General features: G+C 38.2%; 1 protein-coding gene across 1 annotated transcript in view; it reads left to right on the top strand.

Annotated features, from left to right (window-relative positions):
• Positions 1-10,513: 10,513 nt before the first annotated feature.
• TMPRSS7 (transmembrane serine protease 7) overlaps positions 10,514-27,018 on the top strand; it is an 84,384-nt gene continuing 67,879 nt past the window's right edge. Inside the window, exons 1-3 of the mRNA XM_036745362.1 lie at positions 10,514-10,561; positions 12,167-12,383; positions 25,214-25,344. Of these exons, the coding sequence (XP_036601257.1) occupies positions 10,514-10,561; positions 12,167-12,383; positions 25,214-25,344 (396 nt within the window). The remainder of the gene's footprint in view (positions 10,562-12,166; positions 12,384-25,213; positions 25,345-27,018) is intronic.

The following is a 27,018-nucleotide window of genomic DNA, read 5'->3' as shown; positions in this document are numbered from 1 at the left end:
TTCAAATCTCACCTCAGACACTTAACTAAATGTGTGACCCTAGGTAAGTCACTTAACCCTGTTTACTTCTGTTTCCTCATCTATGAAATGAACTGGAGAAGGAAATGGCAAAACACTCCAGTATCTTTGCCAGGAAAACCCCAAATAGGGTCACAAAGAGTCAAACATGCCTAAAAAACAACCAAACACCTATCTGTGAAACCAAAAAGAATCTTACCAGGGGACCTCAGATCCAGACAATATTTTGTGGTTTGTTAGAAGGGTAGCCTTAAAATTCTGATTGGGTGCAACTTGGGAATCAAGCATTAAGCAAGGAGTTAAAAGACTTTCCAACCTTAAGTCAAATAGAGATTTCAGATAGAGACACTCCCCTATGTTAGCAGAAAGTACAGGTAAAATATAAACAATGCCAATGAGAAAGACTTATTTTCCTGGCTGTTTCGTGTTCAAGAGACCTTAGTTCCAGGAACCGATGACTCTTCTTTTGTGGGGAAAAGCCTATGATAGCCAAGAACTGAAAGAGTCTCCATATAAAGAAAAACAAAACTAAGTCTTTTCCCCTAGTCTAGTAATTGGTAACTCTTTTGACCAGCAACCTTGAGGGTCTTCCCCTCCCAGGCTGATTGTTTCTTTTTGGATCAAAGGGGCCATTCCTTGACTTGTTCTTAAAGAGGCCTAATCACTGAATGGGCATTACCTCACTTATAGTGAGAACCTGAAAAGACCTTAGCTTAAAAGGGCTGGGGTTTCCCATTGCATTCTGGGTCATCTCCAGGCATCCTGATGAATATCTGGCCACTGGACCCAGATTGTTCTTGAGAAGAAAGTGAGGCTGGTGACCTTGCACAGTCCTCCCTCACTCAAATCAAAGTCAACTGTAAGTCAAGTCACCATCTCCCTGATGCCATGGTCCTCTTCAAAAATGAAGGATAAACACAACAACAATGAATGAAATTGTGAAGGCCCTACATTACTAAAAGAGGTATAGTTTAAGGATTTAAGCTAAAAGAGAGATAGCAAAGCCATCCTTTGTCTTAAAGCAGAGAGGTGGGGTTTAGTTGAGTGTTCTAGCTAAAATCAGAAACTGGAAGACGCCAACAAGCCCAGCAGAGACTGAATGCCAAGGAAGACGAATGGGGACCATGTGCAATAAAAGCAGTAGGATGTTATCACCAGAAGACATTGGTAGCTCATCAGTGATGTGGGTAGAATTTAACCCTCCATATGTTTGCTCTGGTAACATGGATTCCCTGAGCATGTTCTTCCAAGTGGGTTCCTTCTAAGTGTCAGCTCTTCCCACAGATAATGAGCATGTTTGTGGGAGTGTGTGCCACAGGTTTAGGGAGGAAATATTTTATTGTTACTTTTTTTTACTATGCTATTCTAGTAAATGACTTCGTGTTGAGTTAATTGCACCATCTGGCTGAAAAGCAAAAGGAAATATATTAGCAGTGAGCTATTGTTTTGAGTGTATACAAACCTACAGGTGGTTTGGAATCCAAGAAAGCTTGTCTGGGTAAAAACATTTGTGAGTTGAGAGTAGGGATGTCTCACCTCGCACTGCAGTGCTATATATCAAAAGGGCTTTAAACTGAAAAGAAGAGGGAGGGAAGAAATCTGTTTATATCTGTTGACCAAGTTAGGCACTATAAAAGATCCCTACAATGTTGGAAAAATAAGAGTAGTAAGAAAGCCAAAAGTTTACAGGCAACAAAATTAAATAAACTGGTAGTAAAAGCTATGATCTTGGATGTCTCTACCAAAGACATAGAAAGCAACCCAACTATTTTAATACCCTTTATATAGCTGTACAGGTAACAAACAAGATGAACCAGAGATCTTAATGCAAGGAAGCCTATCTGACCTCTTAGATGTTGTTAAGACTGGTAACATAATACCCATGACTGGAAAACAACTCTGGAAAGGCACATCTATTAAAAAGAAAGAGATCTCTTCAGTCTCTGCAGTTGCTTTGGGTGCTTCTGGCTTCCAGCTTTGAGGGAGAAAATGGACAATGCCAACTTCTCTTTAGGACATGGAAAGGAGAATAAGACTCCAGGAGGAAGCCGAAATGAGGGGAGCTGGCAGTCTCCATCATATTCCTATTCCCAGCTTGCTACACTAGAGACTTCACATAGTTTCCCTTTGAATGAGATCTGGAATTGTCTCTTGGTTGAGCTGAGTTATTTCACTCCCAACAGGAGAGCCCCTTCATTTCAAATTGTCTGAAATAAATTCTCCTACATAATTTTCTCTAATTTCTGTTTTGCTATTGACTTGGGGATTTTTTATGCTTAAAAAGAAATAAATTAGATGGGTAACTGCATTAGATGAGGGGGGAAATGCATGTTAATGAGATATGCTCATGTGAGGAAATCAAGGAACCACAGGATACAGAGCACGTGATCGAAAATCAATGGAGGAAGAAACAAGGAGCCTTGTTATCACATTATATTATATAGGAAAAAGGGAAGTTTGGGATAACAAGTTGGGCATGGGGGCATGATATAATGGTAATAGGGAACTTCAATTGTTCATACGTTTGTTGGCGCTCTCTCTGTCAATAATAATAATTTCTTCGTTTGCCTTAATGATAGTTTCAACATTTAAAAGGTGAACGAAACAACACAAGACAATTTTACTTTGGCCCTGATTCTCACCAAAAAGAGAAACTGGTTGCTTTGGTGGAATGGAGTGATACCATGAGGGAGAAATGGGAAAATTAACTACTCCACCTTGGAATTTGTAAATAGAGGAGAAAAAAAAGCCTGAAATAGTTTGTCATGCAGGCTGGATTTGTTGAGAACAGATTAATAAAGATTAGATAGAGTATTGTGGTCAAAAATTCACCAGAGACAGAAAACTAGGAGGAATGGGAAATTCTTAAGAATGAAATTCTAAATACCAAAAAAAATAATAATTCTCATGAGGAGGAAAAAGTGGTTTTGAATACCGGTCCTTTGTGATGTTGGATAAGTGAATTAACCTATCTGGGTCTTAGTTCTCTCACTTAGAGAATGAGGGAGTCAGAACAGATGCCTCTTAAGAGGACTTCCAACTCTAGTCATGTTATCCTATAGATGATCTAATTTGATCTTAGGGGGAATGAAATGAGGAATGTACTTTGTTGCCTTTCAAATTCTTGATTAGGTCTTAGGTAGGAATTCTCCTATCTTGGAAAAAATCCCTAAAATTTTTCTTAGAATTTTAGTTTGTTACTTTTATTATTGATATGATAAATTATGTTAATAGTTTTCCACATGTTAAACCATCCCTGCATTCCTTGTATAAATCTTCCTTGGTCATAATGTATAATTTTTGTAATATATTATTGTAATATCCTACCTAGCATTTTATTTAGGATTTTTGCATCAATATTCATTAATAAAATTGTTTTATAATTTTCTTTCTCTGTTTTTACCCTTCTTGGTTTAAGTATCAGTATATTTGTTTCATAAAAGGAGATGAGTAAGATCCCTTTTTTATTATTCCAAATAGTTTATTTAATATTGGAATTAGTTGATCTTTAAATGTTCAATAGAATTCACTTATAAATCTACCTGGTCCTGGTGCTTTTTTCTTAGAAAGCTTATTTATGGTATGTTCAATTGCTTTTTTCTAAAATAAGACTATTTAGTTATTCTACTTCCTCTTTTACTAATCTAGGCAGTCTATATATTTGTAAACCTTCTTCCATTGGTGGAACTGTGAACTGATCCAATCATTTTGGAGAGCAATCTTGAATTATAGCCAAAGAATTATTAAACTGCCTATACCCTTTGACCCAACAATACCACTACTAGGTCTGTTTCCCAAGATAATTAGGAAAAAAGAAAAGAACCTATATGTTATAAAATATTTATAGCAGCTGTCTTTGTGGTGGCAAAGAACTGGAAATTGAAGAGATGTCTATCAATTGGGGAATGGCTGAACAAGTTGTGGTATATGATTATGATGGAATACTATGGTGTTATAAGAAATGATAAGCTTAATGATCTTAGGAAAAAAAACATGGATAGACTTGCACAAAATAATGAAGAGTGAAATGAGCAGAACCAAGAGAACATTATATACAGTAACCACAATATTGCTTTTAGAACAATTTTGGGTGACTAAGTCATTTTGAATATTACTCAAATTAATTACAAAGGATCTATGAAGGAAGATGCTATCTGCATCCAGAGAAAGAACTGATAAATAGAAATATGTATAAAATGGTTTTATATATACATATACATATGTATGCATATATATGTATGTGTGTATATATAAATATATACATACATATATACATATACACATATATACACACATATGTTTGTGTTTAATGGTAGCCATCTCTAGGGTGGGGAGAGAAGGAAAAAAAGGGAAAAAGTTACATGATAACTTTATTGTATATTTAAAAGGAATACCAAGTTGTACATAATAGATTTGCAGTTTCATGCGCAATCAACCTTTTGTTTTTTTCTATTTTACTATGTTATGGAAATGCTTGTTTTATTTCTTAAGCTTAGAATAAAATAAAATAAAAAGTTTTAAAAAGAATTTCAGTTTGGCTCATCATAGAGATCTAAACTATCACAGAAAAAAATGCCTTTAAGCTCTCTTGTACTCCTTTTATAATTATAGGAAGGTAAGTTGGCTTTGGTGATAAGAACATGGCATGGTAGAAAAAGCAGGTGGCCAGGAGATAGTAAATCTGGGTTTTAGACTTGGATTTAATGCTTGGTGATGGTTAGTCAGTCAACAAACATTTATTAAGTGCTTTCTCTGTACCAGATGTGGTGTTAAGTGCTGGGAATACAAATGCAAACAGAAAGATAGTAAGCTCTCTCAAGGAGCTTCCATTTTAATGGAGGAAGACACCACATAAAAGGAAAAGCAAAAAAAAGGATGGGGACATGGTAAAGAAAGTTCAAAATTCAGCCTGGAGAGATATAGCACATGACTGGCCTGGGAGGAAATATCCAGTAAAAGGGAGAGGCCCTGTAACAGCAAGCACCCTAGCATATTCAAGATGGCCTGCTAGCACAGGTTCTTTAATCTGCTTTTAAAGGAAAGCAACTTTAAAGCGGTCAACAATCTTCTCTAATTACATTCACTGGCTCAGGGCAAAAGTCAGCCACCTGAACGTCAGAGAAAATACAAGCAGAGAAATTAGCATAAAGACCAACAGACTGGGCTCTTAACTGCCTGAATCAAAGCAATATTGCTGTCCACTTTACATACATCACTGGATCGAGAGAGCCTTTACATCTTAGCAGTCGGGGAGCTCTGAACATGCTCTGAACATGCTCTGGATCAGAGTCTGGATCAGGGAATCAAAAGATCCTTCTCATAAGAGAACACCCAAAGCAAAACCTTACTTCAGCATATATATACACTTTTGGCTAATAGGCTCAGAGCCAGACATCACAACCCTTGTGACTCAATTTAATTAGCTTAGTACCAAAAGGTGTGAAAGCCTTCCTACAAGCAACCCTCCCCCTAAGCAAGCTCCTCTTTAGGCAAATCTCTCTCCCAACGGGCTCTATGTGACTCAGGATCTATTACAGTTGTGATTGAACACATGTGGTCACATAGGCCTATTAATGGGAGGGGAAGATCTTCCTATTCCATTAACATTACAGGCCCCAGGGAAGGAAAGTACTTTGAGTTTCCAATTCCAGGACTGAAGTGATATTCCATGATGAAGAGGTCTCTGGAGAATGATAGAGAAGTCCAGAGTCCAAAGTCCTGGAGATTCCTTCACTTCTCTGGGCCTCACTTTTTATTTGTAACCGGTCTTTGAGCATACTTAGTTTGCCTAACATGGAGTCCACTGCATCTCCTACCACATGAGTGGAGTAACTTCCTTGATTGCTGTCAATATCTTCAAAAATCATGTGGACCTGAGATATCCTCACTCTTCCCATCTTTTCAGCTATGCTCATAGCCTCTGTGCCCAGGATGGATGCAATGAATTCAACTGGTAAGAGGGGGAAGGGACTTGCCTGTCTCTTGTTTACCCTCTTTTACCTTAAGAAATAGGCCTAGGCTATTTCTGGTCTGTGTTGTTTGTCCTAGATTTCAGGGGCTGGAAGTAATCCCCACAGGAGCAGAAGTTTGTTTGGTGACCTTGGAGCAAGGATTGCAGGCGAGGTGGTTCAGCCAGCCAGGCCATCATAGAAACCATGAGAAACCAGAGTGTCTGGGACTCAAGCACATGAAGCACAGGCTGGAGAGGGAGGGGTTGGACTCAGAACTGAGACTGTGCTCTAAGGGAACTGAGTTAAGCTATGAAACTAATACCCTCTTCCTCCCCAGAGAGCAAGTTAAAGCAGGTGAAGATGATTATGCCTCTTATTGGGAGGAGTTAATTTGTATATTTGTGATGATGTCTTCTGAAGTAAATATGTCTTTATGAAAGTTTCACTGTTTTTTTCTTTTTTTATTCATTCATCGATTTATTATTTTTTCCCCCAAAAGCTGGGGCAATTTACTTTTTGTCTCTTGCAGTTTTTAATTTATGGTTTCTTGAAATATAGCTCTGAAAAAACAGGCTTTAAAAAAGCCCATTGTGTTTCAAATGGAGCTACTTGACTATGCCTTTAAAACTCAAATCACTCTGACTTTCATTGAGTGGCCGCTAATAGCCCCCAGACCAAGCCTCTGTGGCTCATTGTTTAGTTTTGATAGCTTAGAACGAATATAAATATCAATTGTTTTCTGTTCTGGCCATAAACTTTGAGGGTCTTCCCCTCCAAGATTGTTGATTTTGTGATAGTAAATTAGGCCATTTTTTGTCTCAATTCTCTTCTAGCCCTTAGTCATTGAATGGGCATTGCCTCAATCAAACTGAGACCTGGGAAAGACCTTAATTTAGAAAGGCCAAGGTCAACCTCTGCATCCCAGGCCATCACCAGTCATCTTGACTTTTGTCCTGCCACTGGACTTCAATGATTCTGGAGGTGAGAGTGAGACTGAGGCATAATGAAGTAGCCCCATTTGCACAATTCTTTCTCACTTGAATTCAATTCACATGCAAGTCAAGGCATCAGCCTCCTAACATCACCTGTAAATGAGGTTTAGGTATATTGGATGTCTAAGGCATCCTCTAGCACCAAAATTGTCTGATTATGCAGGACGAAATGAATCAAATCAATGAATGATGCCATTTTATAGTTAAGAATATGTCTATAAAAACTTGAATGACATATATAATATATACATAATGTGATAGATGATTTATTGGACCCCTATTTTATACAATCAGTACTGATCAGTTTGATATGACTCCATAGGAGTGGTGATTATAAGTTCTGAGAGTAGGCCTCAGAGCTGTGAACTTCAGATTGTAAGTTTATTTACTTAAGTATAGGAAGCTAACTATAGGACTTCCATCCTTGTTTAACTTGTCATGGTGACCAAGTCTAGCATGGCAGAAGTGACTCAATTACATGAAAAGCCCCCCAGCTATTTTTGTTGCCCCTCTGTCCATTGTCATCCCTCTATTGCCCAACATGGGGACATGACTATAATCATTTGGCCAATGAGCGACCCTTGTTGCTGGACTGTGGCCTGCCCTTCTAGTGGCCTGTCAGCCCATGTAGATGTTTTGACATCCGCTGATCAGCCCAAGCCCATAAGCCTCCTCATCAGCTTGGTAGAACCTCCAGAAAGATCAAGGTGGTCTGTTAAAGTGTACTCATTAGCCTGTTTGTCCACCAATGGGATTCTGTATTTTGTGTAGACCCTCCTAGAAGGCCAAGGGCAAGGCCTATCAGCCAATGAGATTCTGTGTTTTTGGTCTGCTTCACCTGTATTGTGAGAGATTGGTAAAAGTTAGAGAAAGTTAGGTTTCCACAGAAGAGTTAAGTTCCACAGAATAATTAATGAAGTGTCAGCCTGAACAAAGAAGGGAATAAAAATTACTAAGGTAGATGGACCCAGCCAATGAGAGAATAGTAAGTGGCTTTCTGAAAACCACAGATTCAGGATGTTAGGAAAACTGGTCTAAACTGGCCAGATAACAGGGTTGAAGAGAAAACTGGGTCAAATGGCTACCATGCATGCTTAATTGGCTAATTGAATATTACCTTACACAGTTACAGGGAGGAGTTTTCTGCCATTTTTGAACATGGAACATATGTTGGGGGGGGGGACATACCAAAGAGTTGCATGTGGGGGAAGTGTAGGGAAGATTGTAACCCAGAAGGGAGCAGACCAATCCGTTCTCTGAAGGGAGATACTGAGCTGATGATACATTAATGTTCATCAGTCTAACAGAATAAAGTTGGTCTCACTCCTGTATTCCCCACTCCCTCTTCTTAAAGAAGGGCAGAGTCCGCTCCTGGCCGGGAACGTTTACCAATTCCTTTGGATTCCTCAATAATAATAAATTGTCTTTGATACCTGAATTTCAGTGTCAAGGGTATTTCTAACAGTATTGACCAGGTATCAAGCACTATAAAACTAAGGCCCTGGAGGAAGGGGGCATCTCAGATCATGAGGAATATCTAAGGTCCACTTCATTAAAGAGGGCCATAGACCCTTTAAGAAAGTGCCATTGGCTCAGAGATCTGCTTCAGTGTTTTTTCTTGCAGATTGAGCAATTATAATCTCTACAATACACATATAATGTTTATATGTATCTGTGTATGTACATACACACAGATACATATGTGTATAGCATATATGTATCTATGTTATGTATGCTTATGTGTGTATGTGTGTGTATAAATCTGTAGCTATATAGTGCCTTGGGAAGAAAACGATCCAAGTTAATAGGATTTAGCTCAGAAATCTAGTAAAAATTCACATTTATTTATATAGCACTTTAAAGCTTACAAATCCTCACTATAATCCTTCAAAAAAGACAGTATAATTATAATTGTCTGCATTTTACAGATAAGGAAACAGGTTCACAATGGTAGAGTGACTTGCCCATTGTCTAATAGCTGACAACTAGTAAGCCACAGTGCTTAGATTTGCCTGAAACTAGGCCTTTTAACTCCAAGTTCAGTGTTCTTTTTTCTACACACTGTGTGTCTTACTAATATGAGGAAGAAATAGTCATAAAGCTAAGAGACTTGGATAACACGAAGGGGTTTGGTGGGGAAGACAGACAGAAGCCTATGAGTTGTAGCTCCCCAGTGTGAAGTGTATTTCTGTCTGCCAAGAAATTAAATGTTCCCACAGGCCAATTTAAGCTGTAAGAGAAGTATGAAAGGATATGGTTATATTAAAAGATTTGTTATTCCTCTCTCTTTTCCTCTTCCTTTTTCTCCTCTTCTTTCTTTTTCTTCAAGGCTCATAATACTGTGTTAATGTTGACTAATTTCTTTCTTTCACCTTATCCAGTCTATGGTCATTGTTCTCATCTTTTCATCATCACTTCTGTTTTGTCTCTATCTCTTCAACTTGACTTTTGAATGTTGGTTTTTACTGTCCTCTGGGATCTAGTGGCCTTAATAAAATGTAACCAAAGTCAAATAATTAGTTTTTAGTATATAGATAAAGTACCTAAAATTATTTCCTTTTATTAGGTTGAGAATCCCTCCCCCCCAATCACAACAGATTGATTAATCAAATCATAAAACAAATATTTACCATGTGCATACTATGGACATAGTAAGTATCATATTAGATCCACTTGGTTGTAATGGAGAGAAAGGGAACCAAGGACTGAATGAGAGACTGGAGGTGAATTGTGGATGGTTTTTGTACTGGAACATAGGAGCCAGTCCCTGGTTTTCTATCAAGGGAAGGAGGGATTGAATCTATGGTATTCATTGAACTCCTTCCTAAGGGGTTAACTTGCCCAGGGTCATACAGCCAGTATTGTCAGAGAACCCAGATTTTCTTGGCTCCAAGGCTAGCTTTCTACCTGCTACCCCATGCTTCCTCTCAATCTTCCAAAGAGGACTTTTATTACAAGATGTTCTATATGGATGAGAGAGTAGGAAAAGTTATTTCTTTTTTACATTTTCTAACTCCGATTTTAAAGTCTGGAGTGATGTTGGAAATCTCATTAAATTTACTGCACCATACCTAAATTCAGAAAGTATACTTTAAAAAATAGCATAATTTGTTGATGCAGCACTGTTTCAAGCTAAATTAAATGCAAAGAGTTCAGGGACTCAGTTTGTTACTTTCATGCTTGTTTTCTCATGCACAGCACCCAAATAATGTTATGTTCTTTTTTCCCCCAAAGTTGACAGCACCGTGCCTCAGCTTCCAAAAGGGAGCAATCAACATAAACCTCAGATCATATATGGAAACCGGCCTACCCAACTTTAGTTTAGGACACAATTTGCCCGGTCCCTTTAACACCCCATGTGGAGCAGTGAAACAGATTCAATTACAGAACTGGAAACTGCTGGATGTAAACTGATGCCCTGCCCTGAGTGATCTCTTAAATGCTGTTGCTGATTCTCCCCAGAACAGGAACCTGGCGACATTGTACAAGAGTTAGGGGCAAATTTGGCTTTGGAGCAACCCTACCTGCAAACTCAAGAAGAGTTCCCCTAAAATGGAGAAACCCAACAGTGACGATTCAGCCAAACCTGCTGACTTGAATGTAAGTAGTATGTGAGAACCTTGCTCTCTTGGCTGCTTAGGGTCTGTCTGTCATTGCTTTCTGCTCATCAGTGAGGACTGCACCACCCTTTTGAATTGCTGTTAGTTTGTGCCAGAGCTTTGTCAGTGGCAATTTGTTCAACAGCTGTGCATTGAAAATGTCACTGAATGTGTACTGATCTTTAAGCAAACTGCATTTAATAAATGCCAAGGTAAACTGATGGAGACAAAGCTTATCTTTGATGTATCCACTAAAAATTAACAGGGAGACTCAGCCTATATGTTGAAAGCATCACAAGCATTTATTTTGGGAGAATTTCTTCTTTGGATTATTTAGAAAATGTTTGGAATGGAATTTTATTTTAATGAATCCACTCCATATCCTACAATGGCTATTTTCTCTTTAGAAACACTATCTTCACCTCCTCCAAGGTACAGCATTAGATTAAGTCGACTCTAGTTAAATTTCAGCTGGATGACTATAGTCCACATTCCACTGGACAAGTTTGTTTGGCAGGAAGAATGAGACACCAATGAATAATTCAGAACATACTGAGCTGCAAATTAGCCCATTAATTGGTATGAATATATATTATAAGAACTGGGCTTATTAGCAGGACAAAAATGCATTATTTCTTTAGAATTCTTATTCTCATTTGCTTTATTCTTTGTTCTAGGCTGTTGCATTTCACTCAGTTATCATTAAAAGTGCTGCAGTTAGAAATTACCTCATCTTTATTTACAGTGATATGCATAAATGTCTTTGTCCAAGGAGCTTAAAGTCTCTTCTATACATTATTCTATAATTCTCACATTTTCAGGTAAGGAAGGCAGGGGAAAGAAAGCAGAGATGAAGGGCAACAGTAAGTGATAAATTGCAATTTATTTTTTGCAAACAGAATATTTTCATTTTACCTAGTGGTTTTTGCCAAAGTAATCTTTGCCAGTTCCTTGTTTGTCATCCCCATTTTATTGATTGGGAAGCCAAAGCAATGCCATCACTCAAAAGTACATAGTTAGAAATACAGTTGTGAGCAGGCTACGTGAGTATTTTCCCTCAAACAAAACATCTATAAATTTTTTTTCTAGTGGCAAAGAATTCTGTTGCAAATAGGAATAAAAATTACTCATTCCACTGGAGGATAAGATTTGAACTTTTTTTTGCTGTTAGTTTTCTCGACTGAGACATGGCTATGCACCCATGGACAGACCAAGGATCACCTGGCACCATGTAAAGAGCCCTAGATCAGGAGTCAGAGGACCTGGGTTCATATACCAACTCTCTTACCTACTACCTAGATGATATTGAGCGAAAGACCACCTCCCTGGACCTCGGTTTCTTCATCTGTAAAATGATCAGGTTGAACTAAGTTGCCTTTGAAGACTCTTTCCAGTTCTATATATGATCCTAGGATCACTTACCTAAAGAAAATAAATATGCCACTATGAATATTCACCTTTCATCACTTTACTCTGGAAGTTTTGTGCCAAAATTTCCTTGTATAGGTATTTCCTTTTATTATTATTATTCCAGCTGCCTCTGATACATGATTGTTTATATATGTCTCTCTGTGTGTATGTCTATATATGTTTTTCTTTCTTCAAGGTATCTAATATCTCTGTCCAAATGGTAACCCGACCAGAGAAGCTACCAGTCAGGAAACCACTGAGAAAGCCACACAGAAAACCTATTGGAAAAGTAAAATCCAAGAAGAAAGCCAAGAAAACCCCCTTTTGGAATATCCAGAATAAAATCATTCTTTTCACCGCATTTTTAGTCATCCTAGCAGTAATCACCTGGACATTACTATGGCTCCATATCAGTGAGTTAAAATGTGTGCTTGTGGAAGTTGAATGCATTGGGATTAATGATACATTGTAAATGTAGGTTCCATTATGTATCCTGTAAAATTCTATGTGTTTTCCTTATAGTATTACTTCATCCCCTAAGCAAAACTTGATGTGAGGTAGAGGAAGAATTGGAATAGTCTGGACCCTATTCCACTTCAACTTTAAAAGGATAGGGGGAGGCAGCTAGGTGGCTCAGTGAGTAGAGCACCGGCCCTGGAGTCAGGAGGACCTGAGTTCAAATCTGACCTCAGACACTTGACACATGTACTAGCTGTGTGACCTCGGGCAAGTCACTTAATCCCAATTGCCCTGCCAAAAATAAATAAATAAATAAAATGAAAGGATAGGGGAAATGTGGGAGTGAGGGCAGAGAAAGAAAGTTCTTGAGTGTTTTTACTGGCTAATATAGGTTGAATGAATTTGAAGTCCTTCAGAAAAAGAAGCTGCTTTTTCACTCATAATTTCACCTTTCCATTTGTCTAAATATCATTATCATGGGAGGCTTTAAGGTTGCTTTGTGGACATGTGCTAAAGAAGGACCACCAACTAACTATATCTCCCCTATCCACTTGGCTGATTGCTCAAATGTTACTCAGAACATAATCCCTCGAGTTTCAGGCCCTATTCCTGTTAAAGTGCAAATAACCCTGAAAGGGGTAGTTCAAATAACTTGAATCTCAATTATTTCTACCTCATTATGTAAGTTTTAGGAGGTTTTTTTTTATCTGGGAAAAAATGGAGGGTCATAAGTAAGAAGGGAGAAGGACCTGAGGATGCCAGGTACCCGGAGGGGTGGAAAACAGCAAATTGTTGGAAGAATCTCTAGTGAGGAGGGGAAAGGACTCAGGTTTCAAGATGATTTTTCAGTTATTGTCAGAGAAGGGCCTGATATAGTGATAGAAATTTCCTAAGAAGCAAATGGAGCTTTGGTGCTAGACCCATTCCATTTGAATCAACTAGAATGAAGAGATTCTCTATATTTTCCATTATTAACAATCTCACAACAAGTAGAATTGACAGGAGGAGATGTTAGGTTTACCTAGCTTGAGAAGTTTTGCAATTTTGGTCAGTAATTGAAAGTTGATCACCCTGGTAAAGGGGGGAGTCAAAGTTGGCTGAAAAGGAATAGAAAGTGGGACTGGTTGGTACCCAGTGAAATTGATTGCTGTTTTACACTGGACAGATGTTTTAGTGGCAAGAGGTCACCAAGTAGAGCAAGAGGTACCCTTAAGGCAGTTGATATTTAAAGAGAAACTTCAAAGCTTAGGAGCATAGAGACCTTTATACTTGCTCCGTTCCCAGAATTCCCATGCTGCTTTGCTCAGTAAATGCAGCACATTTTGCTCAGTAGATTCCTTTCCCACTAGATGTTCAATACTGGAATGCTGGTTAATAAATTACATCAGAGTAATGAGAGATGGATGGAAGGAAGAGCCCAAGTCTCTATCTCCTCTTACCACATATCTACTTAGATACTACCAACCTTAGATGGGATCCTTCAGTGCCACAGAATGTCCTTTTAAATCCTTTCCCAATAGTGGGAACACAATAGGACAGCATGTACTTCTCTCTATCAGTAAAAGTAACTCACCAAGCAGTTTATATGTTATTTGGAGCAGGGTTTTAAAAGTGGCATCATTAGGCTTCCTTGGAGTTTCAGTACACACTCAAGATTTGGGACAAAAGGAAGAATTTTCCAAATGGAAGTGGACTTTTGTTATTTTTTTAATGACTAATTTTGAAAAATGTTTTAAGTTGTGTAAGGGTATTACTTTTGAATCTATTTCCTCTCATCATATTTCATTTGTTTCTGGTTATGATGAGATGTTGAACCATAAAACAAAGTAGTATTGATAATAATGGCCGACACTAATATAGCTCTTCACAGCTTTCAAAGCATTTTATATACATTATCTTATTTAAGACTCGCAGGAACATGGTGATGTAGGGGTGACATTTATAATTATCTCCATTTTACAGATTAAAAAAACTGGCACTCAGAATAGCTACCAGACATGCTCAGGATCATAGGATTGCACCCCTAGTTAAGTATCAGAGAAGGCATATGAACCTGAGTTCTTGATTCCAAGTTCAGAACTACATTTACTAAGCATTACAACACATTGCCTCCAAAAAAAGAGCAAAAGACAAATTATGTTATCCGTAAGTAGAATGTTTCCAGTCAGTAGGCAATATTTTATTTTGTCTTTAAACCAACAGGGTCAATGACAGTATCTCATATATTTTCAGTCAGTCGTGTTTTTCAGTCATGTCCAACTCATCATGACCCCAATTTGAGATTTTCTTGGCAAAGATACTAGAGTGGTTTGCCATTTCCTCCTCCCCCTCATTTTATAGATGAGGAAACCTAAGCAAGCAGGGTGAAGTGACTTGTCACACAGCCAGTAAGTATCTGAGGCCAGATTTGAACTCAGATTTTCCTGACTACAGGACTGGCACTCTAGTTACCCATGGCATAGTCTAGGCTGGGGTAGGCTGCCTGGACTATGCTTATTCTTCAACCATTTTATTTTTCCAATGTCCTTAGGCCAAATGCTTTTAAATGAATATGCATCTCTTTTAGGAGACTGTAATGTTACTGGGGTTTGTGTAATTAGCACAATGTCGTACACAATAGGAACATCTGAGGAACTTTACTATTAGAGGGAATCTATTTTCTGTTTGGACTCTATACTGGATATTTTCCATGACAGTGGCAAATATCTTTGGTTACATATATCTCCAATAACTCACTTGATTACTAGTGAGAGGGTCATTGAACAAAATAGTCTGTGTTGCATCTTTCAAGGAATCTTGTTTGCCCTTCGTTTTTGAAGAAATGACCAATGACATCACAGGGTGATGTCTTGACTTCTGTATGAATTAGATTTAAATGAGGCAGAGTTGGACAAAGTCATCCGCCTCACTCTCTACTCCAGAGTCAAAGTACAGTGGCAAGACAAAAGTCAAGACGGCTGGCAATGGCCTGGGGTCCAGTGAGTGACATATAGTAGTTTCTTTAAAAAAAGACACATTCTGCAACTCAGGTGTTTTACAAATTCATATTGCTATGGCTCTGGACTAAGAATTTAAAGATTTTTGTCATAATAATAAGAAAGCTTACATCACATTAAGTCAACAAGCATTTATTAAATACTTAACTAGATGCCAGGCACTGTGCCAAGTGCTACCTTACATCCTCCCCTAGAGAAGAATTTGAAATCTCTGAAAATCCTACTGGGATCCACCAAGATATCTCTGCATATGTAGCACAATATACAGAACTTAGCATATCAAGTAATTAAAGAAATTTATAGAAAAAACATTCAATATAGTTAACACAGCTAGTCTTCTTAGCAGATGTTAGATTTCACATGCAAGCCATTAATCTACACATTTTACAGCAGAATTTCATGTAGCTAACCATAGTACACAAAATAATTATAATTCACTGTGCCTAAGCATAGCATAAATTATGATGTTGCACATAAGGCCAAAATACAAGCATCTTGTAATAAATGACACATAGAACATATAAAAGAGTTCTGTGCAGTAATCAAATATATAGGTCATTTGCAGAAACATGGCATATAAATTGTCTATATGATAAAATAGCAATCAATCAACAAACGTTTCAATGAATTGCCAGGTATAAGGCACCAGAGACACAAAGAATAGAGAAGTTAAATAATCCCTACTTGCAAAGAGCTTACATTCTATGAGGAGAGACAACATGCACATAAATATTTTTTAAAGCCATTCACAGCCTATCTCCACTCTATCTTTCTTGCCTTATTGTACATTTATTCCCATGCTGCACTGAGGTCCAGCCAAAATTACCTTTTCTCTATTCCTCACATACTGTATTCCATGTCCTGTCCCCATGTCTTTGCCTCAGTCATCTCCCATGCTTCGATTATACTCCTTCTCACCTCCACTTTAGAGAATCCCTCTCTTCATTCAAGACACAGCTCAAGTTACCACCTTCTACATGAAGCTTTTCCTGACCCTCTCTCTCAGAATCCCCTAATGCCTTCCTCCCTAAGGCATCATTCTTCTCTTTGTTCTCCAGACCCAGAGCCAGGAACACCTAAGTCAAATCCAATCTCAGACACTTCCTTGCTTGTGAAACTGAAAATTGATTTTTAATTCTACCTTGTTAAGATTTAATCAATCTAGGTTTAATGTTCATCTTTATTGTAAGTTTTACTCAGGCAACCTTAGGTTGCTTGTCTTACAGTTCTGATCTTGTAAGTAGTACCTACAATCTTGTATGATTTTATTATATACTTGGGAGACGCTTAGTTGGAGAAAAGCCATTAGGGTGAAATTTTGCTCTACTGAATCACAAGTTGTTTTTTAATAATCAACAAAAGATATGTTCAGCGGAAATTTGTATTCTCTCCACGTTTTCAATACTTGCCAGTCAACAAGCATTTAGAAGAACTTAGTATGTGATGTGACCAACAGAGTGGAAGACTAGATACCTTTTGCAATCTTTATGATCTCTCATACTTCTCCAAAATAGCAATTATGCACAAGAGATAAATACATTTGGCTATCTCCACAATTTAAGATACCAAGAACTCTAAAAAGGTATCAACCAAGTGAATTAACAGCAGGGAAAGCTAATCCCTAACCCTTAATGTGTTCACTTAATTCCTCTTTTCCCACCAGCCACCATGTTCCTACAGGGCTGCACAAGTCAAATCATGGGCTTCCAATAGAACTCAACTCTTCCTCACTCTGCCTTTGTTCTTCTCTATGGAGGAAAACCAAAAGGTAGAAGCTTGTTTTGGCTAGGACTACAGTTGGCAGGAACATAAGGAAGTGAGGCAAGATGCCCACATGTGTGTATATCCATCAGACGATTGACATTGAACTGAGGACAGTTCTGTAGCCCCAGAAGTCATTTAGGCAACAACCCAATAATGAGGAAATGTGAATTCACTAGTGAGGGAGGAAAGTGAAGAAGCTTTGAGGTCTGATCCCTGGGGTAACTACCAGCAAAGAGGAAGGAGTCAAAAATTGAACACAGGAGAACATAAGAGCAAAGGTTGAAATTACCTAAGATTTCAGGTGGAAAAAAAAACTTCATTTAACAGTCTTGAGCATAAGCAAGGAAATAGTATACAGAAGATTATAATAGAAGAATGGAATTTTTCTCCAGATCTACTAAATAAGTCCAGATACCTATGAATAAATATGGCAAGACAAAGAAAAATGAATCAACGCCTGATGAAGCAGAGAGTCCTGCCTGATGAAGCAGAGAGTCCTGTGGATTCCCAGGAGATCATGGAACTGTATCAGAATATTTCCAAGTGATTTGAAAGAGAAATAAGAATTTTGAAAACAGAATTTGTGGTCTATGTAGCAAAAATTGACAGGATAGAAAAACTTGAAACCACAATGGTAGACCTCATCAAGAAAAAAAGAGAACGATGGATTGAGAATGGAAGTCTGCAGAAGTGAAGGACAAATATGGAAGAAAAAGGAAAAAAAACAACGATAATGTTTAAAAATGATCTCTATACAAGCAAATCACGCTGTTCTTAAAGACAAGATGCATAGAGACAGCTTAAAGTCTATGTCTCTCAGAAGGACATGACAAGAAAAAAAATAAACTGAACATGACAATACAAGAAATAATGCAACAAAAATTGTCCAGAACTTCTGATCATAGAAAACAAAGTATCATTAAAAAGAATACACAGATCACCTCCAGAAGGAAAAAAAAAACAAAACCAAACAAAACCAAGCCCTGTGCTACAAATTCCAAGATATATGGTGGTTAAATTTGACAATTCCAATGATAATCAACAAATTCTGCAATCAACCAGGAGAAATACCTTAAAATATAAAGGGAAGGAAATTAAAGGAATACAAAACTATTTTGTACCCATCTGAGGGGGTGGGTAGAGGGAAGGAAGTGAATTGATGTGTTCCAAAGAGCAAAGGAGTTCAAGATGCGACCCAAGATGACATGCCCTGCAAACCTGAGCCTATCAATTAAAATTGGACATTCAATAAAATAATGGTATTTGAAACATTTCTACCAAGGAAACCAGAGCTGAACAAATTGTTTCCTTTACAGACAACAGAAATACAAGAAAGGCAAACAGATACAGTAACTAAGGAAGGCACAGATAATGAAATGAATTACCCCTCCCCCAAAAATTAGAAATAAAACTAAAATGAGAAAGTCCCCTATGGGGCTAATAAAAGCAAGAACAAGAACAAGAACGAATTCTGAGATCATTAAGAGATTTCTTTCTAAAATTATGCAATGTGTTAGATGGCCCAGTAGATAGAGTATTTGGACCTGGAGTTAGGAAGATTCACCTTCCAGAGTTCAGATCTGGCCTCAAACACTTACTAGCTTTGTGACCCTGGACAAGATGCTTAACCCTGTTTCTCTCAGTTTCTTCATTTGTAAAATGAGCTGGAGAAGGAAATGTCAAACCACTATGGTATCTCTGCTAAGAAAACCCCAAATGGGATCACAAAGAGTCACACATGACTGAAAATGACTGAACAACAATAGAAGTCAAATAGAAGTCCTGGCTGAGAAACAGGACCGAAACAACATGACACCATGATACAATAACACCAGACCTACAGTTGAATCAATATTGTGTTTTTTAAGGGCATACTAAATGGCAAAATAGTAGGGTACATAAAAAAGGAGGGGGAAGGAAGAAGATAGAAAGAAATATGCTGTTGTAGTTCAGTCACGTCTAACTCCTTGTAATCCCATGGACTATACGGTCCTTGGGGATTTTCTTGGCAAAGATGCTAGAATGGTTTGCCATTTCCTTCTCCAGTGGATTAAAGCAAACTAAAATTTAAGTGATTTGCCAAGGGTCACACAGCTAGTAAGTGTTTGAGGTTGGATTTGAATTCAAGTCTTCCTGACTTCAGAGCCATCTCTCTATCAATTGAGCCATCTAGTTGCCCTAGGGGAATACGTGATCTCCCCTAATCAAGTGAACTGTTTACAATGAAGGGAAAATAACTCTAGGGAAGAAGAGTGTCTACAGGTGAATGAATGAAGAGGAAAAAGGAAAGACTGAAATTTTGTTGTTCAGCCATGTCCACCTCTTCAGGTCCCCATTTGAGGTTTTCTTGGCAAAGATACTGAAGTGGTTTGCCATTTCCTTCTCCAACTCGTTTTACACATGAGGAAACTGAGACTTGCCCAAGGTCACAGAGTAAGTGTCTGAAGCCAGATTTGAACTTAGGAAGATGAGCCTTTCTGATTCCAGGTCCAGCACTCTATCCGCTGAGCCATCTAGCTCAATGGAATGTGGGGAGAAAAAGGGTGAAATCTTTCAGTGGTTGGAGAAGGTCTCAATGAATAATGCTCCCATGGTGAAGAGATGGAGATGAAGACTTTGCAATAGATTTTAACCTGGTCTGATCTGGGCATGCCCAGTTCAGGTAACATTGAGACCTGTGTCCCACCATGTGGATAGGGGTAGCCTCTTTTGATTGGCTGCCTGCATCTTTAGATCTGGGAAGACTGAGCCAATCATCCTTTATAGCTATGCTTTTATCTATTACCCTGTTTCTACTGTGCTCTTTAAGCAACTTTTATCTGCTATGCTCATAAACAACCAACTGAAAGTGTTCTTTCCCTGCTCTCCCTCTTTTACCCCAGCTTGGAGAAATGAGTCTGGGGGTCTTTGTTTCTATCCTGTGGTTTTTTTGTCCTCAGTTTAAGGTGCTGGAGATGATTTTCATGGAACTGGGAATTGGAACCATGACTATCATGGAGCCAATATTTCTGGGGGATGGTGCAGCAAGCCAGGCTTGCATGGAAGCCCTAAGAAGCTAGGGTGCCTAGAACTGTGAGGGAGTTTTAATCTTGGAATTGGGATTATTGCTTTATGGGAAATGAGCTAAACTATGCACCTAATCCTCCTTTTCCCCTGCACCAGCTCAGTCTCTGGGAAGGGAAGGTGGATTAGGTTCATAGTTTAGTTCAGTTCCCATAGAGCACAGTTTCAGTTCCAAGTCCAAAACGTGCCTTGGGCATCAACCTCATCATCTATGTGCACATCCCTGGAAAATATGCTGCCAAAATAAGTGAACTTATCCATAGCATTCAAAAGTTCTCCATTTGCTGTAACCAATGGTTCCATGGATGGTGTGGTACTGGTCAGTGGAGAGCCTCTGTATTTTTGGTGTTAATTGTTAAGCCAAAATTAGCACAAGCAGCAGAGAATCAATCCATACTGTGTTGCACCTCAGTCTTAGAGGCTGCATTGAGTGCACAATCATCTGTGAACAAAAAGTCATGCACCAGCTCTCCCTCCACTTTAATTTTGGCTTGTAGCCTTTTCAAATTAAATGATTTACCGTCAGTGTGGTGGTTGACCTTAATGCTGTTTTCATCCTCGTTGAAGGCATCTGACAACATTTCTGAAAATATCATGTCTAAAAGTATGGGAGCAAACACACTACCCTGCTTCACTCCATCAGTGACTGGGAAAGCTTGAGATCATTGTTCATTATCCAGAACCCATTCAAGCATGCCATCATGAAATACTGAAATACATCATAGGAATACTGATAAACTTTTCCATGTAACTAAATTTCACCAAGAACTTCCACAGGACCTCATGACCGATGATATCAAAGGCATTGATTTGATCAACAAATATTGTGTACAGACCTCTGTCCTGTTCCTAGTATTTCCCTTGGAGTTCTTGGGCCACAAATACCATGTCAACCATTCCTTGGCTCTTTCTGAAGCCACACTAGCTCTCAGGTAGATGACTATCTTCCAGGTGAAGGATCAGCCTATTAAGGAAGACTCTGGCAAGAATCTTGCCAGCAATGACTGAGAGAGAGACACCCCTCCCCCCACCATGGTTGTTACAGAACCACCTATTTCCTTTACTGAGATGGAAAATGAAGGCATCCTTGAACTCCTGGGAGATAACCTCCTCTTGCCATATAACCCAGAAGATTTCCATATTTTATATAATCCCCTGCCTTGTAAATCTCTACTTGAATGGAATCAGACCCAGGTGCTTTGCTACACAAGAGAAGCCCAATGGTATTGAAAAGCTCTCCTTCAGTTGGAAGTTTAGCTAATAAGGAATTAATTCCAACTTGAGGTAAACTGTCAATGTCTTCAGCATTGGTTGATGATAGTCTGTCGAGAACACTATGGAAGTATTCAGCCCATTGCTCCAGGATCATGTTGTTATCACTGATCAGTGGGGCTCCACCATCATTGTGTAGAGAGGCACTGAAGGTCTTTGGGCCCCAAATAGTCTTCAGGGTATTGTAAAAATACTTTGGATTGTTACCATTGGCATAAAATTGAATTTTGTCTGCCTTTGTACTGAGCCAAGAATCCTGCATCTCTCTAAGCTTTGATTGCACTTTATTTTTGATGGACTTAAACACTGCTTTTTAGAGATGGATGAACTATTCTGTTGGTAGACCCTGCAGAGTTCTCATTTTTCATTTGGCAGCTTCTGAATTTCCCCTTCATTTTCATCAAACCAATCCTGATGTTTGCAACTGTTGAGGCTCAGATGAGTAAATGTGGTGCTCTGCACTAAATCTCTGAAAGCTGCTTACTCCTTTTCTGCTCCACTGTTACCACAGTATGTTGGCTCAGCTTTCCCGCCAAGTCAGTTATAAATTGTTCACACAGAGAGAAGAGCTTTAATCTGTTGACAATGAGTATTCCAATAATCATCATGGTTTGGGGCTGCCACTTTTGTTGAATGTGAATGTTTAGCTTGGAGAGGATGTCTATGATTGGTTCAGCACTCTGCACGCCACACAACCTTCATCACTCTCACATCCTGTCTGTCTCTTCTTACAATGGCACTGTCTATTATATACCAATGTTCACTGAGAGGGTGTCCATTAGTTGGGGAATGGTTAAACAATATGCGGAACAGAAATGTAATGCAATATTACTATACTGTAAGAAATGACAAATATGATGAATACAGAGAAGTACGGAAATATCTACATGAAATGATGCAGAATGAAGTAAATGTAGCCAAGAAAATAAGATTCACAATGAGTACAATAATGCGAATAGAAAGAGCAATCACACAAAAAAATCAAAAGTGAATGCTATGAAATTACTAAGAATAAGCATGGTTTGAAAAATGTGGTATGAGAAGATACTCCACCTCAGCCCTTTACAGAAGTTGGAGGTCCATGTTTGTTATACATTGCATATATTTTCAGATTTTTTTGATGTATTAATTGGTTAAACTGATTTCTTCTCTTTAAAATATCATTTGTTATATAGAATGGCTCTCTGGGAAGGATGAAAGAAGAAATATCAGGGGAATCATGGTGATATTAAAAACAATAATTATTATCAATAACTTTTTAAAGAAAAAATACTATACTAAGTATATGCTTAGCATATGCTAAGCATAAATACTATGCTAATACTATGCCAAATACTATGCTAAGCATTAGAGATACAAAGAAAAGTTAGAGAAAGTTTAAGCAGGAAAGAAATCCATCATTTCCCCATCTAATCAGTTAGCGGTTCTGAGTCTCTCAAAGTTTTCAATTCAATTTAATTAAGCTAGCATTTATTAAGCTCCTAGTATGCAGTTCATCTATAATAGCAGGTACCAGGCATTACACTAAGCACTAGTACAATAAGCAAAAAACTAAATAGTCCCTGCTCTGAAGAAATTTAGATTGTACCAAGGTGGAGGTAGGAAAACAACACAGTCATAGATAAGTAAAGAAAAAAATATACAGAGTGGCCCAAAACTGCTTAGCATGGTATTAAGCTTTCATACCCTAAACCTTCACTAAGACATTTGGGATAGCTTAAAACTATACTGGATTTTGGGACAATGTATATAAAGCAAATACAAAGTAATTTCTATTGGTGGTGTGTGAAAATTGGTGGTTCACAAGAGCTTTTGGGGAGGCAGGAGAGGGAATCAAGCTCTCCTCTCTACTTTTCCCACAATTTAGTAGCAAAGGGGTAAGGGTTTGTTTGTTTGCTTTTCTTTTTTTTGAGGTAAACCAGTGTCCACTAAATCAGAAGAGTTAGAAAAGCTCCCACACCAAACTTGCCTCGTAGAGTCAGTGTACTGAAGGGTATTTGGAGTCACAAATGACAGAATCATCAGCAGTGAAATTAAGAGCAGCTTCTAGTTATTTCAAATGCTTCCCTGGACCTCCTCCCCCCCACCCCAAAAAGTCTGGCTAATCTGGCTTGTAGGGCTCAGAAATTTTATGCCAATTGGTGACGCAGCCCCAGTGAAGAACAGCATATAAGCCCCGTTTATAGGATGTGTGAAGCAAAAGGACTTGGCAGCTTTCCTCTCATACATAAACAAAGTCTTGTTTCTGATATAAGTTTCTGCATCTTTTTTTCTGTTTCTAGTCTATCTTATGTGGCTAAGGGACTAGAGGTCAAATTTTGATTTAGGAGTGCAAAGGCAGTAAGAATAAAAGGATTATTAGAACATTTAATAGAAATAAGGTATTAAAATATTAGAAAACTAGCATGGTATAGTGGATAGAGCATCACTTGGAAAAATTCATGGGAGGGATGAACATTAGTAATATAGATCTGGGATCTGCATAGAGATGAAGATGAGATCCATAGTCACTGATGAGATCACCAAGAGAAAATTTAAAGAGAAGTAAGAGATAAAGAACCAGGAATAAAACTCTGAGGTACACTCATGCATTAAAATATTAATATATGGAAAATAGTTTTGCAAAGGAGAATCAGGAGGAGTGGTCAGATATGTAGGAGAAACAGGAAAGGGCAATGTCATTTAAAAAACAAACTAGGGAGGAGAAAGTATCCGGAAGGAAGGGGTTGTCACCAAATAAACTCCTTCTGAAAGTACTTTAGATTTCATTAAACCCAGAAACCTCTTTTTCTTGGCACATTAGGGAGTACAATGAGCAATCTTTACATAAAGTTAGAGTTTGTCCTGTTACTTTGGTTCCAAGTTATACTGACCATATTTTTAGGAAAATTTGGGCTAAATCAGGATTACAGGTAGGCAGAGTAAATGACCACCTATTTGGAATGTGGTAATTTGAAAAATAGACCAATGGCTAAGTTACTGTTCCTGTTACTCTGCCACATTTCTTTCAGAAAGATGGTCAGTTTAGAGCTGTAGATTGTTAGATCTGGAAGTACCTTAGTGGTCATCAAGTCCAGGCCCCTTATATCACATATGAAGGAAACTAAAGCCCAGAAAGGTAAAGGGACCCTTCCAAGGTCATTGCTAGCTAATGGTAGATCTGGGTCTCAGATTTAAGTCTTCTAAATTACTTATTCTTTTATCTCTTATGCAGTACTTTTGGAGACAGTATGGGGGCAAGCATTTGAAGCCAAAGGCTGGGCATATCACTCTGACCAGAGGCCAGGGCGTCTGTGGTCCTCTTCTTCTTTTACTTTCATCCCATCACAAGATATCTAACACTATAAATCTTTCACTCTCCATCCACTTGGCTTTCCTTCTGAGTATACCACGGTGGTTGTTTGCTCCCCAACAACCTCAACTTCAGGGGGTCCATGAATTGCAAAATTTGTATTTTTACCTTACTCTAAATAGCTCTGTCAAAAGAGAAAAGGATATTCCCAGGGGTACTATCATTTACTACTCATGAAAGAGATGCTATTAACTATCTAGAGCACAACACAGTTCATGAGCCACTAAAATATTTATTTGCCATTAAAAACAATGAATTCATAAGCACAATGCTGGCATAAATCAGATACTACTTCAGTGTGATGCAGCTACCTAATTGTCTTCTTTTTGTTTCACAGGCCAGGCTGAAAGCAAGGATGCTTTTTATTTTGTTGGGCTGTTTCGTATCACCAACATTGAATTTCTCCCAGAATATCGGCAGAAGGAATCAAGGGAATTCCTTTCAGTAGCACAAAATGTGCAGCAAGTGGTAAGAAGGTACAGCAGGGATTATAGAATCACCATAGCTCAGGAAGTAAAGAAGGTTTGTAGGATTAAAATAGCATCTATAAAAAGTTGGATTTATATATGCTCTCTACTAGCTAGAAATAAACATTTCTTTTCGTATCAAAAGTGAGAGCAGGCATTTTTCTCTTCTTCCTTCATGTAATGGTTATTTAATATGCAGGCATTCCATACTGAACCATAGGTATATGGTTGAGGAGAATAATAATGCAAATAACTATTATTCTCTATCCCCATCAACACCAGAAGAGTCTGGAGCCAGAATAAAGCTTGCTTCAGGGAGAGAGGAAATGGGGTAAAAAAATAATGCATTGACTTGTACTAGTGTTAAAAATGAATGCAAAATTGAACTTCTAAAGCGAAGAAGCCAAAAAGAGAAATAGAAGTAAATAAAGGAACTGCTTCTACAGAATAGGTGAATTAAACTGTGGCACAATCAGAATGTCAGCACCATGGTCAGCTGAAAGTAATTTGCTGTTTCAGCACTGAGACAGTGGATAGCACCATTGTCCCTGTTTCTACACACAGAGTGCGGACGGTGTTAGGAATATTTAAGAAGAAATATATTGGATAACCGTCATGGGTTTGATGGTTTATACTGCTCATGGTATAAGAGTAAGATCTAGATGAGCCTCTGGGGTGTGAGAAAACTGCTATATTGTCTGAATTTCTGTAGGAGAAATGTATTGTCACGAGTCTTGTGTTGGCATCTCTTTTTCTAGGTGCTAACCAGCAGGGAGCTGGCTGGGGGGAGGGTGTCTGTGTGTCTTTGTTTCTCTCCATTGCTGTCTGGTGTCTGGTGGCAGTACCTGATACTACCACTGAGTGGCAAGGCATATGCATATTCTTGAAGGAGGAGTCTGTGTTGAGATCTTTCAGAAACAGTTTTGGTTGCATTTTTGCTACAGGCCTTGTTCTGAGCTCTGTTCCATTCCCCTAAAGCTAGATTTGGCCATCCAAGTTATAATTATGTTTCTAGGAACACAATACAAGTGAAATGAAAATGCTTTGTCCCAGAAAATGAGTGTGGCAAAATGGATGGATTTCTTAAATCTGGGAGCAGGAAAAATATTTGTTGTTACAATAAAAATCTAAGCATGTCAGAACTGGAAGACTTTTAAAACTATGTACTAAAACCCCATAATTAATATTCAAGAAGAAATCTCCACTGATACAATTTTTCTACTTTTAGGTATGTCCCTAAGGCATCAGGAATGCCTTAGGACACTCCCTTAAAAGGAGGCTTTTGGGCTAGAAAAATGTCTGAACAGGTCAGTTAAAACAGTTAAGGGGACATTTCTATAAGAATATACACAACACAGTGTATGAGGTGTACACTGAAATCATAGGAAGGATTAAAAAAGAGAGAAGGGGGAAAGGAAAGAATGGAAAAAAGAAAGAAGGAGGTACAGATGTGGGGAAGTGATAGAGTGAAGTGCCTCCCAGGGTTATGCTGTCTATTTCTGAAGTACCCAAACATGAATACAGCTTTTTCACCATAAAGATGAATATTGAGAGAAGATATAATAAAAACATGTAAAATCATGAAAGGTGTGTTATAGTGAGACACTAGCTAGTTCTTGAGTAAGAGGAAGACTTTGCAGTTCTCTTTCTTTAAAAATCCTCTTAATACAAATAA

This window comes from Trichosurus vulpecula, chromosome 2 (assembly GCF_011100635.1).
Source record: "Trichosurus vulpecula isolate mTriVul1 chromosome 2, mTriVul1.pri, whole genome shotgun sequence".
Classification (NCBI taxonomy): Eukaryota; Metazoa; Chordata; class Mammalia; order Diprotodontia; family Phalangeridae; genus Trichosurus; species Trichosurus vulpecula.
This window is presented reverse-complemented; position numbering and strand designations above follow the sequence as displayed.